Source organism: Cheilinus undulatus, linkage group 21, assembly GCF_018320785.1.
Source record: "Cheilinus undulatus linkage group 21, ASM1832078v1, whole genome shotgun sequence".
Classification (NCBI taxonomy): Eukaryota; Metazoa; Chordata; class Actinopteri; order Labriformes; family Labridae; genus Cheilinus; species Cheilinus undulatus.
The window spans coordinates 7,149,015-7,171,147 of record NC_054885.1 but is presented as its reverse complement, the minus strand read 5'-3'; the positions used below and the strand labels follow the sequence as shown (position 1 = coordinate 7,171,147).

Sequence of the window (22,133 nt, the reverse complement as noted above, 5' to 3'; positions counted from 1 at the left end):
GGTGCAAAAGTAGCTCCAACTAATTACTGAGAGCATAAATTAACTTAATTTTACAGATGCTTAATATTTCTGTTAAATAAATCATTTTGCTGATTGGGGTTTGGTAATATTCTAATAGTTTGAGCTAGGGGATTTTTTATTTTCTTGAGCTATAAGTCGAAATCATCAAAATTAAAACACAAAGTCCTCTAATATTTCACTTTGTATGAGATAAACAGTATGAGAATATATGGAAGTTTTACTTTTTGAAGCAAATCATGGGGAAAAATGAACTTTTTCCATGATATTCAGATTTTTGGGATGCATCTGTGCATATCTCGGTCAGACCAAAACTGGATTAGTTATTCTGTTTCCACGCTGAACTTTGGCCTTCAAGTTGAAGAGCATGAATGCTAAGCATGTCAGCAGTTGCTGCCTGCCTTCAGACATTACTTTAACCTAAAAGGGTAACACTGTGCATTTTCAGAAAAGTGTAGAGCAGGGGTTCCCAAACTTTGAGTGACGGAGACCCCCATGGTTGCTAATGGTGCTTGAGGCACAGCTGAACATGGCTGTGCCATTCATGAATAGTCATGTGCAGAGCTAAATCTTTAAGGATTTTGTAAGCATTGATTTCAACATAAACCTCACCAGATGACCACGTTTTTTTATTTCAAATTGAACTGACTGTATGCATATATTTCTACAAAAACTGGCAAAATATACAATTCAAAATCATTTAAAAATATTTGTTGTTTTTAAGTGTCTCACGACCCCCTCTTAGTGTCTCGCGGCCCCACTTTGGGAACCAGTAGTGTAAAGTATGTACAAAATATACAGAGTTGTAAAGGTTTTAATGACTGACATGCAACCATTCAGCTGTCTGCTAACTTAATTGTAAGGTCAACAGGAAGAACATCAACAGTAACTGGCAGAAAGTGAGCACATCAGCACCTATCACAGTGAAGGTGGGTATGCTCCTGTCAGTAGATTGTTTCTCCCACTGTGCATGTAGACTAGGATACTAAAACATAGCTCAACTCTACTGTGCATGTAAATGCACTGAAACGCTAACGTCAGTGTTACTGCTAGGGTGTCTGTACTCACCAGCAGGGCCTGCATGGCCTCCCACTCCTGTGGAGACTGGATCTTGTGGGCAAGGAGCCTCGTTGCCAGCTGAGGTCTGAAACACAAGTCACACTTTAACAAAAGCTCAATGTCCAGAGCAAATATCAGTAATTCTGCTATTATTCCTGTAATCAAAATGTGGGATTTAAAAAGGCTTTTGATGACGTTCAATTAAAAGTAAGTTTGGGATTTATTACTACAAATGATAAATTGTAGTGTCTGTATTTGACGGCACAGAACAAGACATATTCATGCTTTATAGAATGCCCTAAAGGTCTTCAGTTGACACTTTCAGGTGCTTTATTTGCAGAGATAGTTTAACTCAAAAACAAATTTAATAGAGAGAACAGCCCTTCTTTAAAAGAGATAATGATGGAGGTCACAATTTCTCTTAATCCAGGATTATTTACTGTTAACCAGCAACATGACAACGACATGAAGCTCTTACCCCTCCAAATCATTGTTGAGCTGGTCACAGAAGGCGTGGATGCTGCTCCAGTCCGTGTCTCTGTTCAGAGGGTTTGTGGCTCGGTCTGAAATGTCACAACACAGGAAGTCAGACACATAAGGCAGTAGAAGGGATTTCATTTTACATGTATTATAACCTTGTTATTATATCCTAAGAACCTTTTCAGTTGGTTAAATTAACATTGTGCACTTCTAACATATAGAAGCTGATGTAAGGCATGGCAGCTAAAGAACTGCTATCGGTATGTTATGCAATCATAAGTGCAAAGCTTACTGTGGGCATACTCTCTGATATAAGGCTAAATAAAGACCTAGGAATTTATTCTTAAATATCTGCGTACTGTATCTGTAAAAGCTGTTTAATCTGACAGCATTTTGTTCATATCTAGGTTAGTGGTTCTCAAACTCTGCGCCTTAAGGCAAGTCTAGGCGTGCTGTGGGAGTTTGTACAACCATATGTTGTTGTCAAACAGCACCTAAAGATACTGTAACATGTGTTTACAAGGCTGCTTTGCAAGGATATGAATATGAAGTCCCTTGAGATTTTGGCTCAATCTTAAGTGTGCCTCGGGCGATAGAGTCTGAAAACCACAGATGCAGGCCACACTGGTGTGAAGGAAGCTGTGGTTTTATGGGGGAGTCAAGGCAGGATGGAGTAGAGGGGAACCATTTTGTTAAATGTTGTGTGTATTTGACACATTCATGAACTGACTCACCTTTATAGAAAAAAATGCATATTTCCAAATTAACTTCAGGTGTGCTGATTCTTTCAATGTGGGGGAAACAGCTCTGCTACAGTAATATTTTTAATCCCATTACTTTACAAGTGGATTTTATTTGTCACATATTAAAAAACATGATCAGTGAATGCACCAACATTGGTTTAATTAAGGAGACAACATCTTATCAAGTGTTTCCTTTAGAATGACACTGTACTCAGTCTTTTGATCAGCAATAAGCTGCATAAAGATGCTCAAATAGCATCACTTGCCTTTTGAGATGTTTCTCAATATTACATAATCATAGCTGGTAAGCTATGTGTTAAGGCCTCTTGTTGATGAGGTAGAGTATTGCAGCAATCATCCTCCAGAACAGGAGTACAGGATAATATCAGCAGCCAGAAGCTGATGAAATTGTTGAAACAAAAGCAAACAACACTTCATTTTTAACATGAGTTGCAGCGCCTAAGTCGATGCATCTTCAAGGAGGGATGTACTTGTCGGTGTCACTCTAGTCTAGTGTGTGCAAATGGCAATTTTATACAAAACCAAAAAAAAAAAGGAAAAAGACATAAAAAAGGTTGTAAAATAAACTGGGGTGGCTCCTGCAAGTGTTGCCTAGTAAGTATTGAAATGATTATGTAACCCGGCAGAACCACCCTGCAGCAGTGTATACCCATCTTAACAACAGTACCATTTCTGTCATTTTCTTTAAGAAGTTAATGTTTGCAAACCTAATAAGGTGACACTAGTGTGTGTGTGTTCTTTTTTTCTTTTAAAACAAATTAAACATAAAAAAAATAAACCATACAAAGGTTGTCAAAATGTTTAGTAATCTTTAGTATTTTCTGATAGCATGTGTTTTAATGCGAAATAATTGTATAGTATCAAAATGTAATGAAGCTTTTAAAATAACTAAGTGTATTTAAAAGGACAGATGGGATAAAGAGAAAATAATCCATCCAAAATGGGAAGAAAGCTCCTCTTCTGACAGTATTTACAGCCAGTATATAGGTTTAAGTTTGTGGAGAAGGACAAACAGACCTACATCAACTAAGGTCAACTTTAATTCTTAAATTCCACAGTGTGTTTTAAAGACAAAAGTATGTTTGTTGGTTTATCTTTAATTTTCAATTGTGTTTTAAGAACTGGAATTAAACTAAACCTGGCACAAAAAGTAAGGAAATTTGTGTTTGGTAGATTTTTTCATTGTTGTAGCAGTGCTTCTTGGCAATAAAACGTATATCATTAGAAAGCCTGTTTATTTCCCTTTTAAATGGTGCCACAATACTAAAGAACATGCATTTGTGGGATGAGCAGCAGAGCTGAGTATGTGGGTTGCATCCATTAAAAATCTGCAGAATCTTCTCTGCCAATGCCACAAAGCTTATTTTAGTGTTGCTATTGACTCGTGTTTTGAGCTTCTGGTACCCCCAGGTGCTGACAATCAGGTGCCTGATAGTCATCATTGGAGGCAATCTCAATCTCAAACAAGAGTCAGTGGTAGAACAAGCTGTTTGGCATTGGCAGAGAAGAGATTTTTCATTGGTGCAACCTACATACTCAGCCCTGCTGCTCATCCCACAAATGCATCTTCCTTACAAATGTGGCACCATTTAAGAGAGTAATAAACAGGCTTTCCATTCGTAGAAGATGTACTGACAAGACTCATTATTACAACAAAGAAATAGTATACCAAACAAAAACTTCCTTACCTTTTGTGCTAAGTTTATATTAGTTTCAGTAACATTAAAATCTATCAATAAATATTAATATATTGAATACTGCCAAAAATCTATTATCCTACATCCCTGCTTACAATAATGATGCCTGTTTGATACTAGGCAACATAACTGAGTAGTTTGTTGTTTTTTAGGCATCAAATGTTGCAGGCAAATTCATGCATATCGCCTTAATCAAACTAAATCCTCGGTAGCAAGTTGTTGCCAATGTTTCATGCAAATTTGACAGCGTGCATAACAATTTTCCTACAAATTAGGGACATTAATGGAACCGAGATTAGATGAGAACTCTTGTGCATCGTTTGGACTGCAGAAAAACCTATCTGTGTGGAAATGGACAACATTTTAGTAAAATATAAAAAGGACTCTGTGTGCAACTTTTGGTCATAAAAAAACAAGAATTACCCAATATCAGGTACCGAGGACTTCCACTAGTATCTCAGTACTGTTGGATCTTCATTTGTATCATGCAGTGGTCTAAAAATTCTGGTATTGTGAAATCCTTGTCTTGAACTTGGTACAAGTAAACAAAATACTGATTACTTATTGATCACAAAGCAGTAAAAAGTACACGTAATAGATATCTAAAGAGTGATTTCTTGTTTTTACTCCTGTTCTACACTCCTGTCTGAAATAAATGAAACAGCTGTGGTTCTGTAATACCATCAAACACTAAAATTACAGAAACAGTACAAGTTTAAAACATACTTATCTGAAAACAATTGAAGTAATTAACATTTTGACAATCCCCATTCATTTGCCAAACATCTGAACTGTATATAACAGAGATGTTGGCTGAAAAATCTCTATGTTTCTGACTTCTATAGTAGCCATCTGGGCTGGAGGCCTTCGGGCATCTCGAGACTTAATGATTAAAATTCATTAAGTCTTTTCCACATGACCCAGCTCTCACAGAAACAGGGAGCAGGTGCTAACACTGTCACGTTAGCTAGCTCTCTGTCGGCAGTCCCACTGAGGCTCAGTCCCATCTGGAACTTTCTCCGGAGGTCACAGCTCAGCTGATATCAAACTAAACCCTTAAAGAATTAAAAAGAGAACCGTGTGATCTTATCAGCAGCTACCTCGATGTGCTATCTATCCGTGAAGCTAATGCTAGCCTCTGTGTGTTGACAGCTGGCAGCCACAGCAGCTCCGGAGCTAGGCTAGCATCCTGGATGTGACGGCGGGCTCTGGGCGCTCTCTGCTGGGACTGCCGCTGCTCTGGTGAGCTGTCATCTCATCCACAACCACTCACGGATAGTTATGTGTTCGTGCCAGGCTCTCTGTTCCCTGATTCATTGGTGTATTAAGTTTAAAATACTCACTGATACGAGACTCCAAACTCTCCGCATCGGGGGGCGCAGCCATCACTGCGAGATTTATGTGGTGCGTCAGTCTCGCGAGATTTGCATGTTAGCACGTAGAGTCAGATGAGGTACAGAACCAGGTAGACAAAATAAATAAATAACTATATATTTATTCAATTTTGTTGACACCCTGGCGTTAAATGAAATCTGTATTTTTTAGTACAGCTGCATATTGTTATATTATCTAATGTATAATTGTTCAAACAGAAATATATATTATTCAATTATATATTTTTCTTTTTCCATTTCATTTCAAGTGTCTTTTGAAGGATTATTTTGATATCTGTTATTTTGTATAATAAATAGTTTACTTCATGTTAATGTATGCAAATATTTATACAGATGTGTAATAGTGCTCAAGTCTTCTGTGCTAACAGTGATTGTTTGAAATTTGCTTAAAAGCTGAAATAAAGTATTGACATTTTTTATTTACACAAATTATAAACAGAACTGATTCAGATTGTATTTATATTTTAGGCTGTCATGATCCTAGACTACTGGGCCCCTGGACAAAATTTCACATGGGCCCCTTAAAACAGCATCATCACCATTATGATACAAAAAAGATAGCGTTACATCAACAAAAATAATTGAAGAAGACAAAAAATATATATTTGATACATTTAAAAAATGCCAAATATAAAAATTTAACTCCTGTGGTACAATGCCAAGCCTCAAACTTGCCCACTTACAGGGCAATAAGCCAAATTTTGTCCACTAAGAGAGCACCAAAGAGGGCAATTAGCTAATACTTATTCACTGAGGGAGCACTTTAGAGGCAATTTGTCATTTTTTGTCCAATTTAAGGGCACCAAAGACGGCAATATGTCAAGTTTTTCTATTCAGAAGGCACTTAAATAGGCACATTGTACAATTTTCATACACCTAGACGGAAATTAATCAAATTTGTCCACTTGAGGGCAGTAAGGATGGGCAATTTGTCAGACTTGTCTACATGAAGGGCTCTTAAGAGGGTCCTCTGTCAAATTTCTTTCATTTAGAGGGCACTCAAATATGCATATTGTTCAATTTTTGTCAACTTAAGGAGCAAGAGCAAAATTTTGTCCACCTGGAGGGCAATTAGCCAACATTTGTCTACTGAGATGGGAATTTAGAGGCAATATGTCAATTTTCCCTCCACTTTGGGGGCAATTTGTCAAATTTTGTCACATGGAGGGCACTTTAGAGGGTATGCTGTCTTATGTTTTTGTTTAGAGGGCACTCAAAAATGCACATTTTCCAACTTTTGTTCACTGAAGGAGCACAGAGCAAATTTTTTTTCCACTTAGAGGGCACAAAAGAGGGCTTTTTATCAAGGGCAAAACTTACGCAGATGATTTGTTTTAATTCTTTGAAAATAAAAATCACTGTGAAGTTTTCATCAGACAAATAAAGCAGTAACCAGAAACCTCCCCTTACTAATTATAGAGCGGCTGCAGCTCTATGTCTCCCTCTACCGGTAGCTATTGTCCATACCACCGAATGGGAACCACAACAACGAGGACTACGGCCAAGTAACGTGATTTTATTGAAATTTGCGCCTCTTCAGTCACAGGGACTGAGATTTATCAGAGAAATGCTGAAGTTTAGAAGTCATTTAACTTTGTTTAAAGTCTCCTTGGAGGAGAAAAGAGACCGGGGTTACCGTAGGTGAAGGAAACCGTTAACCTAAGTTCGGAGGCTGCGTGCAGACATTGAAGCGGTTAAAATCGCCTCACAGGCGCCGACTGAAACTCTTACCACGACAAAATCAACACAACCTGGTAATATGACTCATTTCCTTCCTGCTTTTTTACACCATGCTCAGATGTGATGTTTTCTGATGCAGGGTTTGATGTGTCCGCAGGTTTTCTGCATGAAGAGAAGTGAATTGAAGATGCTGGTTTCCTGTTTCCTCTACAAAGGTTTGATTCATCTCTCCTAAAGCATTATGTTCAACATCGCACATGTCAAACCTCGCTCAAGAAATGACTTCACCGAAGACTGTACGAGAATGGTGCCGTCTCACCTGCGCCAGGTACCCCGACGTGGAGATCAAGAACATGTCAACGTCGTTCAGGGATGGACTGGCTTTCTGTGCCATCATCCACAGACACAGACCTGACCTCATGTGAGTAGATCAGTCAGGTATTACAGCCAGGTTGTCAACGATATGATTTACATACCTTCTTTCAAAACTATGCAATCTCTGTTATTCTAGATAATACTCAAAAGTCTGAAAAGAAACTATTATTTCATCAAACAGGTGTGCAAAAGAGGACTTAGTCCATCAAAAATTGCAAGAAAACTCATAGTAGACAGTAAAGAAGCAATGCCAAATTATTTGTGCAATTTTGATAGTGCTCTGTTATTGGTAAAATAAATAAATAAATAAATAAATAAAAGAAATGACCCAGTTTGGATGTCTAGGACAGTGGCAGACTCAGGATATTTGAGGGGCAGGGGAGAAAATACCTAAAAGGGCACCTGCTGAGTGCAGAGGGGCACCAGCACACAAAAAGTTGTCACAGTGGAACAATTGGAAACCCTGGTTAAGAGTAACTGTTTTTTATGGCACTATATAGAAAAAACTGACTTGTACATACCTGTTAATTATTAAATCCAGGTGTTTCAATCAGAGCCATTGCCACAGGTGTATAAAATCAAGCACCTAGCCATATGCAATCTACACCTGCAAACATTTGTGATCCTAAATAGGGCTGGGAAATGAATCGAAAATTAGATTAAATCGCAATATGGCCTGGTGCAATTTTCAAATCATCTTCAACTTGAAATGTATCAAAATGCCAGTTTTAAAAAATTTTTGCTGCAGAGATTTTATAAATTACTCATCATGCAATCATCCTAGTGGCAGTTTTTTTGGAAAGTCACCAAAAATCTTACTTTTTGTACATTTTTCTTACTAAATATGAGATTGACATAAAAATTATGACTTAAATGCAAAAATTCCTATCCAATTTGCAATATGAGTCAAAATCATCACAAATAGATATTTAAATTTTCAACTCTAGTTTTATCTAATATTGAGTTTGTTGTAGTATAGAACGATCTATTTCTGGTGTTTGTTGCAAAAAAACACAAGATCAGGAACTTAATTGCATGTCATATCGCAGTTGCAATATTGAAAGAATAAATCGCATTTAGATTATTTTCCCCAATCGTTCAGTATTTTTTTTTTTATTATTTGGTACAAATTTCAGTCTGTTGACCGATTAAATTAGTTGCTTTTGATTCAATAATGACACGTACTCAAAAAAAATAAACATACATTTCATTTAAAGTTTCTCAAGGGCCCCTCCCTACTGGGGGCCCAGGTAATCAGTAGCCTTTACCCCCCCCCCCCCGTGCTACGCCCATGCAAAGGAGCATCCAAGAAGGCAGCTTCAAGTCAAGTCAAGTCCATCAGTGGTCCAGGACTACAAGTTCAGTAGGAATGAAACAATATCAATAGTTGCTTGAAACAACAGCAGCAAACATAGAAGCCTAGAAGGAATTAATCCCTCATAAATGCAGGCAGTACTGAAATGTTGTCTGTGGTCTTCTGCAGTTTATACCCTAACACCGCAAATTTTGGCTTAAAGTTATTTTAGACATCCAAATAAACTATTTAAAATCAAATATTTCTTTACCATGGCAGCACCATGCCACAAGTTGTGTGGTTTATTGTTTTTTAAGACCAAGAATTGCAGGCAAACTTCTTGGCATGCAGGGAAAAAAATCTGCCCCAAAGCTGTCGCCAAATGTGTGCAGAACAGACTGTTTGTAGGAGTGTGCATGCATTTTTGATGGCTTTATCCTACAGTTATCAAAACTTTGGAAACTTCTATACTTTTTTATACTTAATTTGTCAAACTGATGCAATCTCTGCTATTTCAAAGTAAGATAAGAGACAAGAAAACCTTTATTGATCCCCATAAAGGGGAAATTTGGTTATTTTAATGATTGAAAGAACCAAACTTAAAAAAAGGATCTTAAGAGATATTTTTTGGGCTTTTTTAAGCCTTTATTATTGAGATAGGTCAGTGGAGAGAGATGGAATGAGGGAGTAGAGATGGGAATGGGGCACGACCAAACAATTAGGCCACCTATGCCCATTTTTTAGTCAAATTTATAACCAAAAGCGGTTTCTATAGCAAGACAGCACTGTCTTACGAAAATTCCAGTGTTTTTGTTTAATTTAGACCGCCTCTGTCGGAGTTTGTCTGCAATTTTGATAACCAGAAGCAAGAAATGACCCAGTATTCAGCTATCAGTACTGTTTAATTTTTACTTATATTGTCTCTAAGTTTAATGTTTTGTTCCCTTTGCAACCCCAGTGTGAAAACATGTTTTCCTGATCGTTTCTGTGTTTTCGGTTCTGTCTTGAGACTGAATGTTCCTCCTGACTGCAGTAGCCTGACTAACGTGCCGTCTAATCTAGAGCAGAGTGGGATCTTCACACTGTCTGCAGGACTAATCTGGTCTCCGTGCTTAATCCGTCTCTGTGTCTGCTTAACCTTTTCATGTCCACTTTTGTGAGATTAGTCCATTTGTTTTCAATTTAAATCAACAATGAATAATCTTACCTAATCTCTGATTTCAAACTGCATGTTCCTCTAAATCACAACTCCACAAAGGGAAATTCAGCCGCAATAACAGAGATTTAAACTTTGATATAATCTCAGTAAAAATCAAACCACATCATTTCCTGTCTAATGCTACAGCAACAAAAACAGAAGTCCTAGACTTCTGGGAAATGCTTTGTTATAAAGATCACAAATTGCAGTCAAACTATTGCATAGTTTAAAAACTGCACAAAACTTTGACAATGTTACAGTATCAATGATTTGATGCAATTTTAAAGTCCTGTCTCTCTTTCTGTCGTTGCATGCCTACTGATCGCAAACATAGAAGAAGTAAACACAAGATACTTGAGCCCTACTGAAAGGATAAGCGCCCTGCAAAGAAATCCTTAAATCCAGTTATCCCCTTAATATTTGCCCTCACAAGTAACCCATGCAGAGCGATGGGCAGCAAAATGCCAGTACTCTGCCAGGGTTGTTGAGTTGGAACCCTCCTTAACCGGTGTTTGGATTAGTTTGTCCCACAACACCTCCAGAGGGCTGAGCAGTGATCTCCAGCGTCCTGCAGCCGCATATCGTAGTTGTCATCACATAAAGACAGTTATTCCTGGTGCTGACATTACTCATTGACAAGAATTGCAAAGAAAAAGGAAGGAGAGAAAAATCAGAGGCCAGGCTGACACTCTACCTCCCGTTACTCCCCTCATTTTTATGATAGAAGAGAGAAAGAGGGGAGTTGAGGGGTTTTAGTCTAACTTTGTCTTGGCCCCCAGCTGGCATTGTTTCTCCTAATCCAAATCCATTGACTGGTCCTCCTTAACTGTCTTTCTTAAAATCTCTTCCTGTACTCCCAGCTGATGAAACTACTGATCTCGCTATAAAACCACTAGATCCCACTTCTACCACATGAACCATAATTTTCCATTCTCAGTGTCATAGTTAAAGTTGATCCCCAAAAAGAGGCTTGCGTATTTGTGCAATTTAGACCATGTGCAGAAGCTTTCTTGCAGTTTTCTGACAGATCCATTCCTCTCTTACATGCCTGTCACATGAAGTACAACCCCAAATTCAAAAAAAGTTGGGGCACTATGTAAATGTCAATAAAAACAGAATGCAATGATAGTCAAATCTTATAATTCCCCTTTTTTTTCACAATAGAATATTAACAATGTATCAAATTTTATAACTGTGACATTTTAACATTTCATGAAAAATGTTAGCTTATTTTGAATTTGATGGTAGCAACACATTTCAAAAAAGTAGGGACAGTGCAACAAAAGGCTGGAAAAGTAAGTGGTAGTAATTAGAAATTGCTGGAGGAGCATTTTGCAACTAATTAGGTGACCTGGCAACAGGTCAGTATCATGACAGGGTATAAGAGGAGCATTTTAGAGAGGCAGAGTATAAAAGATTCCAAGAATCTGGAGAAATCTCTGTGTGCAAGGGCAAGGCGGAAGGTCAGTATTGGATGTAGGTGATTTTCAATGGCACGGCATTAAAAACAGGCATGATTCTGTACTGGAAATCACTGCATGGTCTCAGGAGCACTTTGACAAATCATTGTCTGTCAACAGAGATGGCTGTATCATCCACAAATGCAAGATAAAGCTGTATTATGCAAAGAAGAAGTCTTATGTGAATGCAATCCATAATTGCCGCTGTCTTCTGTGGACTGTTTAAAATGGACTGAGGCGGAATGGAAAACTGTTCTGTGGTCAGATGAATCAAAATTTGATATATCTTTTTTTGGAAACCACAGTCACCCTGCAGACTTGAGAGGAGAGGGACCATCCAGCTTGTTATCCTGGCACAGTTCTAAAGCCTGTATCTCTGATGGTATGGGGTTGCATTAGTGCCTATGGCGTGGGCAGCTCACACATCTGGAAAGGAACTATCAATGCTGAAAAGTAGAGTGAGGTTTTAGAGCAACATATGCCCATCTAGACAACTTCTCTTTCAAGGAAGGCCTTGACTATTTCAGCAAAAAAAAATTAGCTGAACCATAGACCACATCCATCACAACATCATACGTTGTACAACAAGTGGCATTGACTGTTGACTGTTCAAACAGCTTTAACATCCATTAACAGTCTTTCTCTGTTTGTTTGTTTGTTTGTTTGTTTGTTTTTTTCATCATCAGTAATCCATCTCTCTGTTTTTGTCACATTGCTGCAGAGATTTCAGCTCGCTGTCCAAAGATAACATTTATCAAAATAACAAACTGGTGAGTCATTTCCATCTGTGTTTGCCCACCAGCCACCGTGCATGTTTGTCCCTCTCACCTCTATGTTGATTTAACTTTTAACACAAAGGCTGGGAATAAAAGGCCGTCCACGTTTTTAACTGTGTCTCTTGCTTTTCTTGGTTCGTAGGCATTTGAGATCGCAGAAACAAAGCTGGGGATCCCTGTGTTACTGGACCCAAACGATCTGGTGTCTAATGAAGTGCCTGATTGTCTGAGCATCATCACCTATGTCTACCAGTACTATCACTTCTTCAACAGAAAATCCTACGGTGAGTGGAGGGGGATTTTGTTTTCTGTTAAAGCTCTACTACAGGGGTCATCAAGTACAGTTGCACAGGGGCCAGATTTAGTCCTGACAGAGACAGAGGATTTTTCTGATTCTTGGGGGGATTGTGGACAGGCTAGGGGCACATATTTTTGCTAGAAAAGCCTGAAAAAGTGTATTTCGCATAATATTTGACCTTTAAAGTGTAAGGAAGAAACAGCTTTTATTAAACTTTCCAGAACAAACACTCGCTATTAGTGATGAATCTGACAGTGAAGAGAAAGCAGAGTTGTTGTTTTTTTCAGAAAACTGCATGAGAGCATGCACACAGGAAGTGAGAGATTTACTACTTTCTTTACAGGGCCTTAAATAGACACAGTGTGAATTTTCCTCTCAGGTGTAAAGAAGTTGAGGCTTATTTTACCACAAAATCTCTAAAATGCAAATAAATAAAAGCCTCAAATATACCACACCCTTCCTGCTCTTTAAATAATACAAAACATTGTGATGGAAAGTTGCAGCATGTTTGCCTAACTGTGCTTCATTTACATCTCCTCTCTTGACTTTGCAGCAGGTCCTGCGAGTTTAAAGTCATCACATGTCTCCATCTTAAACAGTCTCACAAGGAGTAAAAGCTCTGGTGGTCTGAAACCTCGTAAGGTAACCGCTCACAGTCATTCTAATTAAAATCAGCCTGTGAACAGACCTGTTTACTCTCTCTATAAGCTCAGTTCGCTGGGTTGACAGTCCTTTCTTGTCTCCTTTCAGAGCCAGTCTGATCTAAAAATCAGTGGAGAAGATCATTTGTCCACCGCGAGGGCCTTCAAAGTGTGCAGCTTGTGTTTTAAGCCTGTCCACCTCATTCAGAGACATCTGATTGACGGAAAGATCTACCATCGCAGCTGTTTCAGGTAACAGAACAGTTCACAAGGTAACAGCAGCTTAGTGGTTTCATATCTGTGCCTGTTTAACGTAGACTGAATGTTCTGATTTAGGAGGAATCAGTGGTGAAAGGATGAGTTTTGAGGGGGGAGAACATCCAGCTAGATTAGATAATAGACCTCCTTTTTAACCTGGCAATAAGATGCATTATCTGTGATCCGACTGCACTCCGATAAAGCTCAATCACATACATTAGTGCTGCCTTTAAATGGAACTTTGAAGGATGAGCTGGTTTAACACTTCCCATGGAGGGTTTGTGTCCCATATGTTCCAAATATCAGAAGATCATAGGCTCAAAGTTGGTAAAACCATAAGAGGAGGGTCTTTTCTCAGTGTGCACAGTGCAATCTGACTGCACTCTTTCCTGCTCGCTTGAGCAGTTTTGGAAAAAAAAAAAAAGGGAAGTAAAATTGCAGTGTCCAGATGTGCAAATCTGACTGAGACCTATCCACACAGGCTCAGGTCAGGTTTAATTGACATTTAATTGACAGTGAGTTCTGGGTCTACTCCTGGCGTTCTCTCAGTTGAACATGCTTGGAGGACCTCGAAAGGAAGGCGCCCAAGAGCGTCCCTGTCAGATGTCTCGGCTAGCTCCTTTTGATGCAAATTAGCAGTGGGTCTGAGCTCTCTCCAGATGTCTGAGCCCCTCACCCTACCTCTAGATAGAGTTGAGCCAGCTTCCCTTTTATTTAAACGTTACTTCCTCTAAATTACCATAATATCTGAATGTGGGCGGACAAAAAGCCTCAGTGTCCTCTGTACTCCAGCGCTGATGAGAGGAATGCAGGTCACACTTAAGATTGTGTTTCAAATCTGTTTGCAGTGACCTCTGTGCTCATATTTGACATTCCTCCTTCCTTAAGACTGTAGATAAACTAATCTCTATCTGTGTGCTCACACTGGGACCCAGAAGAGAGGTTGTTTTTATATTTTGCACATATTTACTCTTTACTCTTGTCTGTTTTAGGTGCCAACTCTGCCACAGCAATCTTTTATCGGGCTCCTACACAAAGGGAAGTGATGCTGGTTTCTTGTTCTGCAATCATCATTTAACAGAAAGTAAAACTACTCAGGTTGACCTCAATCAGAGGATTGGATGTTCTGAAACTCAACCTGAATGTAAGTTTGAGGAAGTTTGTTTGTCTCTGGGGGGGTCGCCAATCCTCAGCGTCCCTTATTACACTAAAAAAACAGAGTCACAAGACAGACTGGTTTGTCAAACAGAAGTAAAGGTGAAAGAAAAGGAAAATAGAGACATCACTGTTGGACTGAAGAGAGTAGTGAAGAAGCCAGCGCGTCTCCATCGTCCTCCTTCCAGTGTTCAACACAGCAGGGCTGCAGAATCTGTAGTCATCCCTGCAGAGAGCATCTCACAACAAGAGGAGAAACAGACTCAGGAGCTCTCTGAGCTCTTCCCAGCCTGTGCACGAGTAACAGAAGGACAGAGCCGTCCAGTCCCAGCTCCCAGACGAATGCTGGACCCCTCAGCAGTCCCTGTTCCTGCAGCCAGGAACAAAACACCCCAAGCAGATGGAGCCACAGCTGCAGGTAAAGAGGAACTGTTGAACAGTATGATGTAAGTTTTCCTTCTCTGTCATAATTGAGTGAAATAATGAGGTTGGACTGGTTTTCTCTTCTTATCTGTGCAGAAAATGAAAAAAGCAACCAAGACAAAAGTTCACCTTCATCATCACACATGTAAGTGTGCCAAACGTTTGTTCTTGTATTTGTCACATACTTCAGTATATGTTTTTCAGTGTATACATATATTTTATTTACGTCTCTTACTTTCAGCTAGAAGTAAACCTCCTGAGACCTGAGCTTTTCTTTGGAATGCATTTTTAGTTTCTCCCACTTATTGGGGATGAGTAGGAACGGATAAGGTTTTAAAGCTCTGCCTTGTCTTGAACAGGAATTGATGTCAGATGTCAAAATAAATTCCCTAAGATTGAAAAGAAATTGCCTAAAAGTTCTATGAAAAATTATTAGAAATATTCTTAAAGTTTTCCCTATTAAGTACCCCAAAGTTTCTTCAAATTTTCCTCAAATATTTCAGTGAAAATTTATCATAAAGCTTAGATTTTAATAAAGATTTCTCCGAAAATTCCATGTAAATTCCTGAAAGCTGGAAAAAAAAAGAAGTCCCCCCCAAATCTCAAAGCAAATTCCCTACAACATACAAATATATTTCCTTAGATTCCTTGAAAATGATTGAAAAATTTCCCCAACATCCTCAAAATTCTCTGAAATTTCCATAGATTTCTAGAAATCTCAAAGGACACCTTGCCTCCCAATTCCCAATCAAATTTCCAATATTAAGAAATAAACTTACCAAGTTTCCTAGAGAATACCATGAAAAGCCAATTTCCCTTCAAAAATGTATGAAAATTTCCAACCAGACTCCCCCAAACATCCCCCAAATTTTTAACAAATTCCCATGGAAATATTCCAAATATCACTTTGAAAGAGTTCAGCTCACAACTGCAACAGGTGTGTTGAATCCAGCCTGCATCCTGCACGGATTCTGACAATCCATGTTGAATATTCAGTGTGTTTCATTAAATGCAATATTGATATGTTCACCTAAGCACCCACCTGATTCAGTTTCCTCTCTGAATTGAAAGAAACCATAAAAAAACAACCACATCCTTGCCATGCATAATGGTGCACTAAAATGGATAAAACGAGTCTCACACTCATTTAACTCCTGGTTATAGCTTAATAATAGCAATGTCAAAGTAATATTTACCAGCCTTATTTACATATTTATTTTAAAGTCAAACAGAGCTGGCATTATTTCCTGAACTCTGGAAAGTTTGTGTCATAAAACTGCAGCACTTCCATCAGCTCTGAAAGACAGTAGGCTAATCCTTATTCTATTTATGCCGTGCTGTTACCAACCTTGTCATTAGATGTTTAATGCAATAAGGCCAGTTTACATAAAAAAGGGTTTTTCTTTCACAAATAACTGCATAATGGCTCAGCATCTCTGCGTTTCAGTGCAGATGTGTGGTGATAGGCCAATAACACAGTAAGGGAGCATTAAAACTGTGCCTTTTGGCTTAATTACAAAGCATTAGTGCATGCACTTTTTTATGGAGCTTTAACAAAGCATTACATGTCCCACCTGCTGTGTGATTCTGGCTACGCAGAGAGGCAGAAACATGTTTATGCAGCACTAGCGACTACGGCTGATAAAACAGCATTTAAACCGTGATTTCTTAGTGAATGATTCTCACTTACTCTTTCATGCTTGAAGCAAACCGAACACATTTAACTCAGGAGAGATATCATTCCTAGCTGTGACTTCCAACTTCCAAGGTTAATGGAACACAGCAGAAGTCCCTGAATGATGACTCGGTGCAAGCCTTTATGGATTTTATAGAAAATCTGTATATTCATGATTTTTTTCATGGTACCAGTTTGAAACCAGTACACCCAAGAAGTCTTCTGAGAGGTATCAAAACAATTGGATTAACAGTGTGGCGTGCAAATCAACACAGACAGAGATGCAGCCAGTTAAAGTAGTAAGATGTTTCTATCACAAAACCTTGCCAACATTTTTGTGCAGGATTTTGTATGCAACTTTTTGATGGATTTGTTCTTCTCCTTAACACAGTGCAACCTTGACAAAATTTTCGTGCAATGCAGGTTTTTACTTACAGTTTTTGTCAATAAAATATTGGTATCGATATTTGGTTTTTACTCGTATAATAGTCCTGGACACCTAGTATTGGGTAATTTCTTGATTTTAATTAATTGTAATTGCAGGTTAATTCCACAACACTATCTTAAATGCACAACTGTTTGTACAGCAAAACTTTGCCAGAGTTTTCATTTCAGTTTCAGGGCTTTCCACAGACATATGGAGTAGTCAGTCAGTTGAAAAAGTACCTATGGGTTCTGATATCATGGTAATGAGAAGGCATCTAGAGTGGAGATCAGTCTAAAAAATCCAGCCTGACCATACCTGAGCCCATGCATGTTCTCTCCAAGCCCATCCTCTCCCATGCCATTAACAATACACAGGAGGTTACAGGAATTTTATGGTGAAGTACATTTTCACATACTAGAACTTGATTTGCTGTTTGGTGCAAAACAAGTAACATTTCTTTTAGACATTTTTCTGTACTTATTTTTTAAAACTCTCCTCTTTCTGCCTCTTTCAGCAGCAGCAGCCCCTCCAGCTCCAATGGAAGCCCTAAAGTGATAACAAACCATCCATGGCTGAACATCATCCACCCTGGACCCTGGACACAGCTGCCTCCGGCTCCAGCTCCTATACCCACTCCTCGATCCAAATTCAGCCAAAGGTGCAAACCGAGATTCTTTCCTCCCAACCCGTTTGCAGAAGATGTTGATGCAGAAACCAAAACCGAGCGCAAAACAGTGGCGGCTGCACCGTCAGGGAACAGTGGCAGCAGAGACATCACGTCTCCAAATCCTTTTGCAGAAGATTTTGAGAAGGAACCCAAAACAGAGAGGACAGATGTAACGACGCTTGCTGTGGCAGCCATTCATTTAGAGAACAAAGATGATGTTTCTCTGAATCCTTTTGCAGAGGATATGGACGAGGACACGAAAACTGAGAGTGCAGAAAAAACTATGCTTGCAGTGGATTTGACAGACAGTAGCAATGTGATGGATAAACCTGGAAACAGAGATCTTGGTTCTTTAAATCCATTTGCTGAAGATATGGATGAGAATATTCCAGATGAGGGGGCGAAACCAGCTGGATTGAACCAAACTAAGCCTGCAGTTGCAGCTGTATCTTTAGGAGGCTGTAGTGATGTTGCCAGTAAATCAGAAGACAAAGATCTTGGCTCTCTTAATCCATTCGCAGAGTATTTGGATGAGCAAACGTTGGACGAGGCCCCAAAGCCAGACGATGCAAACTTAATTAAGCTTTCAGATCCAGCTGTGCAGACAACAAATACTGAGCATGTGATGGATAACTCAAGGAGTAAGGATGCTGTCATTTGTTCAGCTGATGTTGGAGAAACAGCCCTTACATCTGAGAAAAAGGACGCTCCTGATGCCATTTACGTCCCAGCAGAGGGAGCAATCGCCATTATGTTGACAGCGCAAACAAGTCAGCCAGTTAAAGAATCAAACCAGGCTGGCGTGACAGTTTTACATGAATCTGCAAACATGGGAGGTTCTCTTCAAAACGTGAACGAAGCAGCAGCTTGGCCTCATGCAGCTCCAGATGGAGCACAGACTTACATTTTACCCAGAAGCCTCTCTGTGCCGGCGATCACCCACTGTCAGTACACTGCTCTCCCCTCCTCATCTCAAAGTCAGGTAAAGATAAAAGCTCTCTGTTCATCATGAAATCTGATGTTAATTTGTTTTCTCCAGCTTTAGACTCACAGCCACAGCATGACTCCTCTGAAAAAGGGGATTTATAGATGTTAATACTCTGTCAGTGTATCAGACAAGACAAACAGAATGTCATTTACAGTGCAAACCACAGACTATAGAAGATATTGGAATAAGTTCGAGTGACATCAGCCGTTTGATTACTGAAAAGAGTTTTTGAAACTGTCTTATTAAAGGTTCTGTCTCAAACTGATTCCGATTAGCCTAAACAAAGAGGTGGAGTTGTGGTGGGCCTGAAGCCTCCTATAAACAGCTACAGTGAGCTGGCTTGGAATGGTGAACTTTGGGCCTTAGATTGAAAAATGTCCATCCATCCATTTTCTATTCCGCTTATCCTATTTGGGGTCACAGGCCTTGATGTGCCACCCCTCCTTCTACATTGGGGCACCAGGAGTTGGAGAAGGAGGGGAGAGCAGCCAGAGATGAGCTTAACATATGTCGATGCTTGTCGGTCGCTCAGTTCACAGTCAAGCTCAATAGCATCTCTTTTGACCAGGCCTTTTTACTCCTGGTGATACCCCAGGAGCCTCTGGCAGTTTTTAGGCCCTTGGGACATCCACAGCACAGCCCAGAGCTCATGACAACCATACTGACCTCCCAGACGTCACCATAGGTCATGCTCACCTGCCACATCCATCCCTACTCCGCCCTAAGGGTGTGGACTTCCTTATTTTTTCAATAGATTATTATCCCATGCCCCTGGTGACATGCAAGGACGTCCAGAGCATGACTGGGGTTGTGTCAATCCTGCTGGCAGCCTGATGGCCCCCTCTAGAGGTGTTACACCTTAGTTCAGCCTCAGTTTTAGGATCAGACATGCTTAAAAGTTCTGTACAGTACTGTATGTCATAACAAGCTCTTTTAGTCAAGTTCTTGTCATAATCTTTGATATACCCAAAGTTTCACATTTTCTTTCAAATAAAAGCAGGTTTGCAACAAAAGGAGAAGTTAATTACCCTTAGTTTAAGACGGAACAAAAACCCGAAATGACATATGACTAAAAAAGGAGTTAAATGTGATTATAAATTCTAATGATTTCACAGCTCTAGTGTTTAAACATATTGGTTTTGTCCTGGCTCTTTGTTCATTTGAGTTTTTTTTAATTTTATTTTTTTCAATTAAAAGGACCAAGTTTAAACATTTGTCATTAGTTAAATTTAAGTGGTTGAAATTCAAGATATTTGGCAAATTCTCCATAAGAGGGTTGTGTTGGGTCCTGAGTCTAGTCTTAGTTGAGAACCCCTGAATTATACTATGGTATTTTCTCTTTTTAGGTGGTCTGCAAAGAGAACCCTTTTGATCGTAAACCTGTGATGCGCAAATCGAAGACTTTTCAGTCCCTCCCATCCAGACGAGGCCCCGCTCCTGGACATGGATTCCCTCTAATTAGAAGAAAGGTACGGAGGCTGGATTTAAGACTTAAAAGAACACCACAAGCAATGATAATTATTGCTCCGAATTCATGTTTCAGTCGTTTTATGCGGTGTAAATTTATTAGTTTTGCGAATGTTTTCATGCACAGCATGTATGTGTTGACTTGCAGGTGCAGACAGACCAGAATATTTCCACAGAAGATCTGCGGGTGGAGATGAGAGAGCTGGATAAACATCTGCAGACACTGGAACAAAGAGGAATCCAACTGGAGAGAAATCTGAGAGTCTGCAAGAATGGTAAGATAATTATGCCAACTGCTCCTAGACTGAATTCCCAGTGGCAGAAGTCCTAGATTTTGTGAAGGCAAATTCAGTCCAAGTGCCAGAGGACTTTATATCAGAGCTGTATTAACGTCCTTGTCCTGGTTTTATATCAGATAAAGAGGAGGAACAGATGCTGACTGAGTGGTTCTCTCTTGTCCATGAGAGAAACGCTCTGGTACGCAGAGATACAGAGCTAGTTTATCTGTAAGTATGAGGATTTTTCGCTGCAAGATTTCATTTAGTGTGAGTGTTAGAGGTTTTTTTTATCATTAACAGATGTTTTTTGTTGTGTATTTTCTAGTGCAAAGCAGCAAAAGTTAGAGGAGAGACAGGCTGACGTGGAGTTCAGACTCAGATGTCTCCTAAATAAACCAGGTATTTGTTGTTGAATGCATCACTTTGACAGTTTTCTAAGCAAAAAATATATCAACAACTGAGGTGGTCAAGCTTTTTGCTGCTTACACATCACATGTAAATTTTTTAAAGGTCAAAAGTACCAAAAAGTGGTTCCATTGTTAGGCTACCTGTGTAAATTGGTAGCACCAAACAGGATAAAATAACATTTTCTCAGTTTACTGAGTTGTGCATTGGTTGTGCGTGCTCTTCATGTTCAGAGGGAGAGTGGAGTGACGAAGATCGAAGTGAAGAGCAACAGCTGATGAATGAGCTGGTCGCCATCATCGATGAGAGGAACCAGATCATCAGCAGCTTGGATGAGGACAGGCTCAGGTAACCAGAAAGGATAAAAACACCTTTTCCATGATCCACAAGGTTAAAAGTTGAAAAGTTTTAATGCAACTTTGTTTTCCTTTTTAGGGAAAGAGAAGAAGACATGCTTCTGGATGACATGATGAAGGACAAAGGTGAGAAAACTATACTGAGTAGTCCCCCTGTTGTGTCCTCTACTGTGCATGTTATTCTTCTCCATGTATGAATAAAGCAGAAAATTTAGTCTCTGATTCTCTGAAATGCACTGTTGCTATAAAAAAGAATTCTTGCTTTACAGAAGTATAGAAAATTAAGAGCCATGGTTGCTAAATTTACTATTTTTCTTCCATCAGAGCTTCAGAAAGAAGGACTCAAAGAGCTGAAGAAGTCCAGAGGCAAGTTCAAGCCCACCAAAGTTTTTAAGATGCTGAACCATAAAACAGACGACACAAAGGACGGCGTGGAAAGAAAGAGCTGATAAAATACAGAGACTCGTTCAAACAAGCTCTTCTGTTTTAAACATGTTCATAGTTTTGTTTGAAATGATCTGGGTCTGAAATCATATACTAATTTTATAAAATACAGCCCTGAATTATTAACAACATGAATCATTTTCTTTGTTTACATGTTAGTGTCAGTGTACAGTATGTTTTCCTTTCAGTGTTCTTCTCTAATCTCCTATGCAATCACTTTTTTAGTCCTCTATTTTATACTGTTTCATACTTGAATAACTTGAGGTATGCATATGCAAAAAATATGGTGCAAAGTTGTATATCTTGTCCTTTTTGATTTAGTATTTTTTTTATTTACATTTGCTTTATTAGGAGCTGAGTATCTGCTTTGTTTACAAGTGCATTTAAATTCACTCAATTGCATATAAAAGCACAAAAACAACAAACTCCTCTTGTGATTTGATTAATAAAAATAAC

At 39.1% G+C, this 22,133-nt stretch overlaps 2 protein-coding genes across 5 annotated transcripts in view; one reads left to right on the top strand and one right to left on the bottom strand.

The window, feature by feature from the left end:
- LOC121529365 (ADP-ribosylation factor-binding protein GGA1-like) overlaps positions 1–5,425 on the bottom strand; it is a 21,060-nt gene extending 15,635 nt beyond the window's left edge. Inside the window, exons 1-3 of the mRNA XM_041817153.1 lie at positions 5,362–5,425; positions 1,556–1,640; positions 1,087–1,162 (exon numbers count right to left, since the gene is read on the bottom strand). Coding sequence (XP_041673087.1) covers positions 1,087–1,162; positions 1,556–1,640; positions 5,362–5,404 — 204 coding nt within the window. The 5' untranslated portion in view covers positions 5,405–5,425. The remainder of the gene's footprint in view (positions 1–1,086; positions 1,163–1,555; positions 1,641–5,361) is intronic.
- LOC121529364 (MICAL-like protein 1) lies at positions 5,179–22,133 on the top strand. Of its 4 annotated transcripts, none has more exons than XM_041817150.1 (16): positions 5,179–5,260; positions 7,250–7,513; positions 12,141–12,189; positions 12,338–12,479; positions 13,047–13,135; positions 13,244–13,386; positions 14,385–14,965; positions 15,067–15,115; positions 17,587–18,721; positions 20,074–20,196; positions 20,343–20,469; positions 20,610–20,700; positions 20,798–20,871; positions 21,111–21,225; positions 21,313–21,359; positions 21,558–22,133. In XM_041817150.1, exons 2-16 carry the CDS (start codon positions 7,350–7,352, stop codon positions 21,680–21,682), a joined length of 3,054 nt encoding a protein of 1,017 aa, XP_041673084.1. In that variant the 5' UTR covers positions 5,179–5,260; positions 7,250–7,349; the 3' UTR covers positions 21,683–22,133. The 4 variants fall into 4 exon arrangements, with proteins under 4 accessions (XP_041673084.1, XP_041673086.1, XP_041673085.1 ...); XM_041817152.1 differs by lacking the exon at positions 5,179–5,260 and adding an exon at positions 6,901–7,166 and having other exon boundaries at positions 13,050–13,135; XM_041817151.1 differs by lacking the exon at positions 5,179–5,260 and adding an exon at positions 6,901–7,166 and having other exon boundaries at positions 17,590–18,721.